Here is a 12238-nt window from a genome sequence, read left to right on the forward strand (position 1 = left end):
GATGATTAAACCAAAATGAGAATTAAACTAATCCATTCATAAATTTATGAAGATTTTACAAAATAATTAAGAAAACAAATATTATTAACTTAAGTTTCGGTTGATTTGAACTTGTACTATAAAAAGAAGGGAAAAATCAAAGAAAATCAACACATCATATTTAAATTGTAATACAAAGAATGAAAAGCAAAACAAAGAAAAGAAAATGTTGTCTTTTTATGTTATTTTTTCTAATTCTGTCGCGTGGAGAAGATCCGATCAAGTGATGTTTTTTCTTTTCTAAGGAAAATAAATAAAATAAAAAGAGACTTCAAAACAGGATCCATCCAATTCTCGACAAACTTTTATTAGCCTCATTTAAAAGAGAAATCTTCAGTTTTGTTTTTTAGAGAATGGATTGGCAATAAAGTCATCCATTTCTCTTTAAAAATTGGGTAAATTGCGAAATTGATCTCCTCTAATTTAGTGTACTTTCAATGTAGTTTTCTAATTTATGATTTGATCAAACCTCACCTTAAATATTAAAACTTGTTCTAATATTCTCCCATTGAAGTTTTTTTTCTCTCTTAAATTTGTCGACACACTTATATTTTAAATTTTAAGTTAAAATATTATTTTGATTCACCGTCTCTAAATGTTCATTTTGATCTTTTTTACTTTCAACTTTTGATTTGTTTTAGTTTATGTACTTTTAAAAGGATCGTTTTAGACATTATACTTTTAAAAAATGACTATTTTATAGTCTTCTAGTTTTATTTTTAATCTTATTTTTTCTATCACAGAGTTTCACCATGTCGGTACATTGGATATACTCTTGAAATGTAAAATGGTTTTATGTAAAAGGATTCCATTATGTATAGAATTTGTGATAAAATTTTGCAAATAAGGACCAAATTAAAATGGTCATTTTTTAAGAGTACAAGATCAAAATAAACACTACAATTACAGAGACTAAAATGAACTAAATGGAAGTACAACGACCAAAATAGTATTTTAACCTAAAATTTAACTAGGATCTCAATTTTTTAATGAAAGAACTGAAATGAAAAACCGACTTAAGAACAATAAAAATATAAATAAAATTTTGGTTAAAAATACTTTTTTGTTACTTTCATGAATGTTTAAGTTATGAAATAAAGTCTATATTGTATACTAAGGTTCGGAGAAGGCCTAATTTTCTTAATTAAAAATCCATGGACAAAATGGAAAGAGCTAGTTTTTTTTCCCTCTCTTTTTGCAAAAGCCATTACTCTAGCTAGGAAATATCACATCAAGTGTAATGTGTGGTTCAATGTATCTGATTTAAGATCCTAGTGAATCAATTATTATTTCTTTTAACTTACTCTATGAATTCCCTTAATTTTATAAAAGTATAATCTTTATGCATATCCCTCTTCTCCATAAAAAAATTAAAACAAAAGAAAAGCATAAGGTGAAGTTTTATGTGTGTTCCATGTGAACATCCACACATCAAGGGTTATATTCCTTGGAGTTGGTCTTTTTCAAAGCTCAATTTTAGCATGTTTCATAGAAAAACATGCAATTTGATCAGTTTCTTCCCACTTTTTTTCCTTTAAAGAAAAAACCCATTTCCAATATTCAAAAAGCACCCTTTAGACTTTAATTTTCCACATAAACAAAACAAAACAAATGAAAATTTGTTGATAATGAAAAGACTTATATATTATAGAACATGAAGAAGTTGTAGAATGAATCAAAGTATACGTTTTTGGAAGTTTTTTTTTTTCTTTTTTAAGTCAAAGCTATATATATAGTTGATGACGAGTCCAACAATAATTCCCATTTAGAAGATCAAATTTGAGTGTGTTGGAAAGATATGGCACTAACTTAATTATTAGAATTTCTTTTGTTTTTTGTTTTAATTAAAACATTCGAGAGTGAAGTGCATATATAAGGTTCAATGAATTTTGCTTGGGATATGTATAAAGAAGAAAGGTATTATTAAATATTTTATGATTTGGAGATTTAAATTCAAATTGATATGAAACGGTGTTTAAAACATGTGGGTGGCTAGGCCAAGCCTAATATTGAAGAAGTAAAAATTTTGAAAAGAAAAGAAAGGGAGAATTTTTATTCTTTGGAAGACCCAATCAAAATCAAGAACAAAAACCCTAAAATAAAAAACAAAAGTTGTCAAAAACGACATAGTTTGGTTGTGTTCCATTCCATTCCACATGAAGTTGAAACATTAATAAGAGTCAAAAAGTCATAGATTAGAATTTTTAGATGCACGTGGGTTGCCCATCGTTTCCCCCGGGCAGCCTCTTGCCCTGCCCCTTAATTTTTCCAAATACTATTTCATTAATTTTGACTTCATATTTCTCCAATCTTTCCCATTGTTAGGAAAAAAATGTGCTGCATGCTATATGCTTAAAAAAGAAAAAAAGAAACTATATATATTGTTTACGATGGTGAAGGCAGCTATTATGGAGTTAGAATATAAGTAGTTTCATCCTAATTTCTTTTAGGAATTATGAAATGAATAAATAAAACATGTTTCATATAATCTTTTAATTTTATTTTTTTCTAAAAATTAGAAAAGAAAGAGTGATAGGAAAAAGTATATGTTAAGAAAATATCAACATAAGTACACAACTAATTTAGGTATATATCCATGATTAAAAGGTCGAAAATTAGAATTTCTACCCAACATGTTATTGAACTAAATAAAAAAAAATGCAAATAGAAATGAACAAATATATATATACATATATATTTATACAACAAATCATTGGAAAAAAGTTCAAAATTTTATTACAATCCTTGAACTTTTATGTCTATTTCATATATGGATCTTTAAAACTTTTCAAACTTCTTACAAAATACATCTTTGGTTTATTTCCTTGATTAATAGATGCTTATATGAGCTAGTGTTTAAAAGCAAACAGGTTAGAATTAGGTATTAGGTTTTCGAATAAATTATTAAGTTCTTATAATCTTATTAAATAATTAATGAATAGTTAAGGATAAGAAGTAAAATAATCTTTAAACAAAGCCTAAAGACTACGACGGAATATTTACCAAAATGAGAGATGAAAATAAAATATTTGAAAAGTTGAGGACAAAATTATATGATTTAAACTTTATATATATATATATATATATTTTTTTTTTCTTTTGCAAGTATTAGAAATACACACTAATGTTTTACCCACGGATGATGGAGAGCAAAATTACTTACTAATAATTTAGAATTTCTAAGAACTTTGTATTCCCTTAGTTCTATTTGGTTATTTTTTAAGAATATATCATTATTATAGATGCAAGTGTAGAATTTTGAATTTACTTTAAACTATGCACGAGTGGGCTATTTGATCACTTGATTTAGTAAACATCATTAATGATTTTGTATCTTGATGTGTTAAAGATTTTTTCGGTGTCAACGTTGACAAAATTTTACCTATGGTGTGACAGAAATAAAGAAAATCATTAACATATGGAATATGTGAAATTATACAAAATTTGACCTAAAGTTTAATCCATGATCAAAAGTAGGGGTGGATTCATAAATCATAATAAAGATTTGGTTCATTGGCTTTCATGTTTGTCTATACAAGTCTTAATGCCTACTTAATTTCGATTTCATCCAATTGACTCTAAATTTAAAAAAGTGTTACAATTTTTATTCTCTATTTAATTTTTATTTATTCACCCCCTAATACTAATAGGAAAAAAAAATAAAAGTTAAAAACTTCAAAAACTCAATAATTTAATGAAAATAAAATTTTGTGCAAAATTAAGTTCGGTATATGCACAAAATCGACTAACTTTGGAAAAACAAATAAAGTAAAAAAAAAACAACTCAATTATAATTTTGTCTCAATACTGTTAATTTCGTACCAAATAGTACATATTTTTCAATTCATTAGACACATACTTTTTTCAAGAAACTTCCAAAGGAAAATTCAGAGGATAAACCTTTAAATTAAAGTGAAAATTGCAACACTTATCCAAGTTTAAACTACAACTTATCAAGTTCATGATTGGATTAATCAATATTCTATTATTCTTGTTTTAGTTTTTTCTTTAATATATATAAAAAGTAATTTCAAATTTCAAGTCAAAATTTTAAAATTAATTATATAAAAAAAGAAATTTAATTTAACGCCATTAGGAAAAAAACACTAAATATTTGAAGTTTCCTTCCATTTTTAATTTTTATTATATTTATATAAATAATCAGCATACTTTTTTAGTATTTATACTCAAACAAAAAGAATATATATATATATATATAATAGTTTATTTTAATTTAGCTTTTTAATCAATATTATATTTTTGTTATAAAAAAGTAATCAATATCACTTAATCTCAATGTCTTATATCATTACATCTAAGATTATATACATAATCCGGCACTCGGAGTTCTGCACATTGAATTGTTATGTGATAATGAAAACCACTGGTTTTTTGTCCGACACGATAATATTTAGGTTAAAATACTTTATATTTTTAACTTTTGGTTCATTTTGATCGCATACTTTCGAAATGTTCCGTCCTTATTCCTGAAAATGAAAAACCAGAAAAATACATATTTCCGAGCAGCCTCGTTCGTTCAAAATTCAAATGAAGCCAAAACAAATACTTTTTTTAAAAAAAAAAAAAGTTCAAGCCAAAACAAATACTTGACATGGCTATAAATTAGTACCTGCAGAAATAACGTCACTTAGCCACAAATTAATACCTTGTTACAAATCTCCATAAAAGGATTTATTTTACTGCCTATCCAAGTTTAAAGTTCGATGGTGTAAAACTAAAACTTAATAAAAATCGACTCACCCAAAAAAAAAATAATAATCATTGTGGCAATTTCTGAACTTCTTCTCTCACCATTTTCATATTTCATGTTGTTGAATGATTAAAACGTTTAATTCAACAACCAACTTACAATTGTGTGCTGGAAACTGTGGACGAAAGGGGGGAGAGATTCAAAGTATTGACAACAAGCATTCCACTTGAAACAGAGCCACAAATGTTGTTACTACACTGCAGAATTGATGGGCGAGAGGGGTTCTATCTCCTCATCAGTAGAACCACAGTGTGAGCGGCAATGCTTCTGTTTTCGCCAAGGCTGTCGACTTTCTCGTGCGTTTTTGCCTTCAGATTCACGACACATGGGTCGGCTCCCAGAAGCTCGGACAGGTTTGTTCTGATGGCTTCCTTGTGAGGGCTAAGCTTTGGTCTTTGAAGTATCAATGTGGCATCCAAGTTTCCTATGTCATAACCTGCCTCATGCATCAGTCTCACCTGGATGGAATCAGCCAAAAAATAGCACCAAAGATATCACATCATCTATTAGATAATGGAACTTTTTAGGCTAAAATGAACAGAAATTGAACTAATGTATTTCCACTTCGGTTAACTAGATGAATTCATGCGCCTCAAATTTGTGTAGGAGAGGCGTGTTGTTTCACATATGGAAAGATTATGTTTTTTGACTAACCTAACTTACCCGCTTTACTTTTGACTTTAGTTGTACTTTAATATGCTATTAGAACAGGAAGTCCGAAAGTTCACACACCAACAATGTTATTTTCTTCCATGTGTAGGACCTTATGTTTGTATTTAACCCCACTAATATATTGAAAATTTCAAACTTACCAACTTACATTTTTAAATTTTTTTATGATTTAACAAATATCGAAGAACTCCTAGATATGGTGTAAGTGGGATAGACTCTTACTATTGATTAACTACATAAGAAGACTCCTTGAAAATTTTTTACCCACAATCTTAATAAACTTGAATCTATGAAGCCTAAAGTTGGGAAGCTTGGGTTCATGTAATTTGTATAAGTTAGCTTGTAGAATGAGAGATGGGTCTCATAAGCAACATGGGTTAAAGTAGCCCATGAGATTAGGACACTCTTAATTTGTGATAAGCAAATCCACGTACCGAATGTAATCTTGATATCTTAACTCGGGATAACACAAACCTACCCCAAATAGGTAATAAAGGAAGAGGCAGAATGGTTTGCCTCTGCAATCAATTCTCACCTCCTGTCCTAGCCCATGGCCACATAATACTGGATCCCTAACAAAGACAATCTAGGAAGCAGAAACTTTCTGATTTTGGCCTAGCGTTCATGTCCAAGGTATAATATGCTCCAAAATGCATCCAACACTTATAGTGTCTAATATTATTTATATTTTTGTTACGACCTTAGCTAGCAGATATATTCTTCGAGAGAACCTCCTGCAATAGTGTCAAGAAAATATCCTTGACATGACTAGTTAATCCATGGATCCTCGCAAAATTTTATATGCGTGCATTGAACCTAGCATAGGCCCATATTTCTCAGAAAGACTCTCGACCCTTTTAAAAGTTTTCTTATTGCTGTCGAAGGAAATGTTCGGTAAGGAAGAAAAAAAAAAGAAAGAAGAGTAGCACACACCAAAGGCCCTCCTTGTCTAGGATTGGTGGGTGAAACAACACCAAACCTTAGCCATATTACTAGCAAAAATTTTCTACAAGCCTAAATTTCATTTGAAAATCTTGAAATCCGAACGATGATGAGCAACATCATGCTTCCTAAGGTTACTAAGAGCATCAACCCCATTTTCGTCCAGGAAGCCCCATTCATGTTTAGAATTTCTTTTCCCATTGTTTGAATTGCCAATGGTGTGGTGCCCACAAAATGATATCCAGGATTCTTTTACTCAAAGTGTTGTTGGGAGACAGTTTCAACAGGAAAGCAAAGGTTCTCTGGATTCTTATGGTGTATGATGTTCAGTAAGAATTTTGATACAAAGAAATGTATGTATTTCTGAAGGGAAGAAGTATAAAGGAGATCCAAGATATAAGACGAGCCACTTTGTTCAAAGATTCAGCTTCTCTTCTCTTTTGGTAGAAACGTCAATTGGAAAACCTTTTAGTAGTTCCTTTTGGTTTCACAGAGTTTATTATACTCCCCTGTTTGTTTATAACTTCCCTTCTCTCAGTAATAGTCTTTGATTCTACTTAACAATGAAAGATATTTAACACAACAGAGTTGAAAGATTGTGCTAAGCTGATTTTTAAATACTTAACTGAGATGCTTACATTCCCCACCCCAACCAACATCACTTCATTCAGGTACTACCACATGACTTGTTGCAGTCTTTATCCTCTCTAGGTAATTAGAAAATGAAGCCATATAGAGGAACCATTAAATTTTATAATGGTACAAATAGAGGGAAAAAAAATAGAGGAACCATTAAATGGTATTATGGCACAAATAGGGATCGAACAAATATACAAGTGAACTAGTGAAGGATGCAATATAATTGAAGCTGAGGATGAGGACTATCTTTGAAGTTTTCAACTTCAAGTGAGTTTGAGATGACTTTTGAAAAAATACTTTTGAGTGAAAGCACTTCTTTTATAAGAAGCACTAATCTAAGTTCTTTCTCCTAAAAGCACTCAATGTTTTTTTTAGTATTTGTATAATTTATTAAATTACTTTGATGATCTAGCCAGATATTATGAAATTTTCAAAATCACCCTTAGTACACTTGGATGATACAATGAATATAATGTTTTTACTTATTAGATAAGCACAAAGTGTACCCACCAACAAAATACAGCGTAGACACAATTTATCGAGATTCATAAAAATTGGCACAACTACTACTTCCCTCCTGAGTAAGAACTCGATGCAACCCACATAAAATAAAATTCATTTAACAAAGCAAATAGTATTCTTATATGACATCATATACACATCAAAGAAACAGATAACAATCTCAGAACATCCAGTATAAAAGCAATAACAGAATCTTGGATCATCTGTACACCGACCAAGTGCAAGAACTCCAACATGTCTATGAGAGCGATCCACTTAAAACCAATTGACTCAAGGAAGACATGATTCATACATTTTTCACCTAGCAAAAGTTAGTAAGCGTAAGAATATAGTTACGGCGCGTAACTTACAGCTTCTTTAATAAAAACAGATGATGGAGCACCCTTCCATTTGGGATCTGAATCTGGAAAGATCTGTCCAATGTCAGGAAGCCCCAAAGCACCCAAAATTGCATCAACCACGCAGTGAAGTAGAACATCCCCTAAAATGAACAATCCGAAAAAGAATCAAACTACTCTTCAAAATTTGACGAGGAATTCAGAACACTTTTATATTGAAAGAATAGACTCAGAAACCAAAATTTTGATCATTTGACAATAAGGTTACTTCTTAAGATGGAATCTCCATTCAATTGGGCATGTGCAGGCACTTGGCTTAAATGACTATATCCCCTTCACTCCAAAAGATGCAAAATCTCTCAGACAATAGTAGACTATAAAAACAGTGAAATCCAAGTCCCAACACCAACATTAGGACAAAACACCCAATGATGTCATATCTAGGGGCAGAAGAAAATTAAGATGTTAAAGTTTTCCCTCTTGTTTACCTCAATACTAAAAAAAATTTTAAAAATTATATATATAAAAAGTCAAAATGAATTTTAAATTTGTAGCTCTGAGTCTCTGACCCTGGTCATTACTGCAATCAACAACGGCCAATTAAGCCCTAGTAGAGCACTCTGACTGTGCAATGATTAATAATCTAGGGAAAAAGAACAACAAAACTGAGCGAATTATTCAAAGAATCAAAACAACCACACAACAAAGTTCATAGCAAAAGGGACAAATTAAACAACCCTGAAGTGGGGTAAGAGCAATTACCATCAGAATGAGCCTCGCAGCCTCTCTCGTGGGGAATATTAATTCCCCCAATAATCAAAGGATATCCAGGCTCCAGCCTATGAAGATCGAACCCATGTCCAACCCGAAACGGAAGGGCTTTAGACCGAGAATCGGATGCCGCGGCGGGACCAGATTGGAGGGCGGTGGTGGGCTCCGCAGCTGCGGCGGAGGTGACCCGGATGGCCGGTGGCGAAGAGGAGGATGAAAGAGCGAACTTTCTTCTGGGGAAGGTACGGGGAAACATGGAAAGGGAAAGGGATTGGTGGGAGGGAGTGGCGGCGGCGGTGGCCGGAGAGGCGAAGAAGGGGGCGGGCACAGCCATGGAAACTGGAAACGGCAAAGGGAAGAGCTGTGTGGAGTGGAGCTCGGCTGTGTTGTCTCTGCGGTTGACTCGTGTTGGCGCGCTGTAGTCCCGTGGGCTTCAAAAAACATGAAACACGCCTTCCTCTTCATTACATTGCCTTTTTTAGCATAGATCACTCAAAAAATAAAATAATAATAATAATAAATAGAAATTAGGTTTAAAAAATATATATATATATTTTTTGGTATATTTTCGATTTTGTTCACTTTGATTTCTATATTTTTTAAAAGTTTTTTTTCCTTGTATTTAAAAAAAATGATTACTTTAATCCTTTAATTATATTGTTTTATCTCATTTTTCCGATTATGATTTAAATATGACACTACACTCAATATATTTTTTAAAATATAGTCGTACTTTTAAATGATTTTTCGTTTTGTATAAAATTTTTGTTAAAATTTTGTAAATAAAAACAAAAATTCACTTTTTAAAAACATGGCAAAAATGAACATTTTAAAACTTTAGTGACTAAAACGAACAAAAGTTTATCTAGATCAAAATAACATCTTAAAAGTAGAGAGACTAAAATTAAAAGTATAAGGACGAAAATAGTATTTTAACATAAAAAAAAAAATGCTAAAGGTTGAAGGTTCAAAATCCTTCCGATATAAATTTAAAAAAAAAAATTCATTTGAGCGACCTGTGTGATTCCAATATATATGAACGTCTACTACTCATTGTTAAAAGCAAAATAAAGATGAGAATGAAAGTGAATAATTTTTTTTCTTTTTAAGTTAAATGACCAAAACAGAGTAAACCTAAAAATTTAATGACAAGAAATAGTAAAATCTTAAAAGTTTGTCAGATCATAAAATGAAATTTAAGCCGAAAAAAAAAAATATGATTACGATCTTAAATACATTCAAAAGCAATGCATGTAGTGCTACATTCTTAAAAAGAATTTTGCCGTTAAATTTTGATGATGGTGTCTATTTAATTCATAAACTTTAAAAATTTTCAATTAATCAATAAACTTGAAATTTTGATGGGATGTGAAAGCAAACCAAAAGACTCAACACTAACACAGTTGGCATGTTGACGTCATATTAAATGGAAGGTATTAGAAAAAATAGTAGATATTAGTTCATCTTGGTAAAATAATAATAAATAATAGATTATGTAAAATACCCTATGAATTATAATCAAACTCTGTTCGTGGAAATGAAACGCAAGTTTTAGTTACTTTCTATAAAATTAAAACTTTCCTTTGGTGGAAGGGCCGCAATCGGGCCCAAAGGCCTTCTTCGTAGGAGTTGAATTACACGTTAGGAGATAATGGGAAGAGATAGCAAAGCCCATGGGCCGGAATCCAATAGCCCATTTCACAAAATTTATGAAATTGTACCTTTTTCTTATAGCATTGTAAAACCATCCATTTTTATATTAAAGCTAATTTTTTGATATATAATCGCATAATAATATATATATTCGCCAACATGAATGTAATCGAAGAGTTAAAGACATCGACTCATTCTTCAGAGGTAAGAAGTTTTTGTTGATCTTTTTGTAAATAAACATGACACTAGAACAGTTAAGAAAACTATTTAATTCCATTATTTAAAATAGTTCCTGTAACGTTAGATCAAACATCTAACCACTCTTCTCAATTCAATTCTTTTGCTACAACAAATATACTCATTTATAGCATTTGTTTACTGTGTTTTCTCATTAAAATACACCTACAAAAAATGGAATTGTTGAAGAATATTACCAATAGGAATTAACATTTTTTTTAGGCAAATATTAATTTTTTTTATATTCCAATATCTAAAATTACTGGCAAACAATCCTTCTAAATTTAAGTTTACATATATATATCATACAAGTTGAAGTAATCCGTATCAATAGGCGTAAATTTTTATATAGTTAAAGAAAAGAAACGTCCCCTTCAATATGAATATAAATTAAATGTCAAATAACATCATTTAAAATACTTACACAGAAAGAAACAATATATGAAAGAAGCCAAATGAAGACCATTTCAAACCCACCGTTTGTCCCAAGTTGCCCATTCCGCGTGTGAAAATACCACACCCCTTCAAAATTCTCTATTAACGTCACTCCCTAATGGCCCATACTATATGAATTATGCAACCCTACACAATAAAAATTATATTATAATATGATTCTGAGTGCCAATTTGGTCCCAAATTCTTCCCTTTTCATCTTTATTGCCTCCTCCTCACGTAACCCTTTTTTTTTTTTTTTTTTACAATATGTAATGTAATATCTATATTAATTAATATGTCTACTTTTTTCGAAAAATTATTTAATGTGGCTATCTCTTTCCAACCATTAGATGCTGGATCAAAGTACTGCTTTAAATTTGTCTTTCATATGCATCTAACTGTATTAACTACCGGTAATCTAAAATTAGTTGTTTAGTAATACCTTTTGGTTGTTTATATAGATATTGATTATTGAATTAAGAAATGATGGACTTAATTACTTTGCAATTTCATATCCTATTTAAATTTATTGCTGTGTTATTTAAGTGATGTGTTTTTAAAAGGAAAAAAAACATATAATCTATTTCAGCAATATAAAATAATCTAAAAGTTCTTTTCGGTTGATGATTTATATATATATATATATAATCAATAACCAAAAGTATATGGAAGAAGAAAAATAAGATTAAATTTATATTGCAACTCATGAATAGGATAGAACTTCATTTTGAAATATAACTTTACAATTAATAAAATCGTCCTAAAGAGCTATTTCGTATAGAAACGTACCCGAATAACACGTAACTGAAAATCTTAGCCTAGGAATGGCTTAAATAGTTGTGGCCCCATAGAATAGGGTTAAAAGGTTCATAGTCCTTTTGTCATTAATGGAGAGAAACTAGATTAGGGCGAGGCTCAAGTTGAAGGATGGTGTCAAGTTGCAAAAGAGGACTTTGGCCCTTTTTTTTTTTTTTTTGGTGTTTGACTTTTGGGAAGCTTCTTGATAATAGATTTGGGATTAGGCAGTGGATTTTTTTGACTGAAAAAGTAAGGAAAGTCGGAAAGCAATGCCAAAGATTGGAACTATACATACATATATAGGTAATGGGAGCAAAGCGTGGGAAAGGGCAAAGGGCAAAGGGAGGGAGGGGAGCAACCTATATGATGTTGATCTCTCTCCCTCTCACGTCCACTTTTGAGATCTATTATTGTTCATGGA

The 12238-nt window shown here is 30.6% G+C and overlaps 1 protein-coding gene across 1 annotated transcript; it reads right to left on the minus strand.

Moving 5' to 3' along the window:
* Window positions 1-4821: 4821 nt before the first annotated feature.
* On the minus strand, window positions 4822-9141 carry ISPF (isoprenoid F). Its single transcript, XM_022281078.2, has 3 exons — window positions 8686-9141; window positions 7936-8066; window positions 4822-5268 (listed from the first exon to the last, which is right to left on the minus strand). Exons 1-3 carry the CDS (start codon window positions 9026-9028, stop codon window positions 5035-5037), a joined length of 708 nt encoding a protein of 235 aa, XP_022136770.1. The 5' UTR covers window positions 9029-9141; the 3' UTR covers window positions 4822-5034.
* Between the last annotated feature and the right edge of the window lie 3097 nt (window positions 9142-12238).

This window comes from Momordica charantia (assembly GCF_013281855.1).
Source record: "Momordica charantia cultivar OHB3-1 chromosome 10 unlocalized genomic scaffold, Mcharantia_2.0 BLBB01000010.1, whole genome shotgun sequence".
In the NCBI taxonomy this organism is placed as follows: Eukaryota; Viridiplantae; Streptophyta; class Magnoliopsida; order Cucurbitales; family Cucurbitaceae; genus Momordica; species Momordica charantia.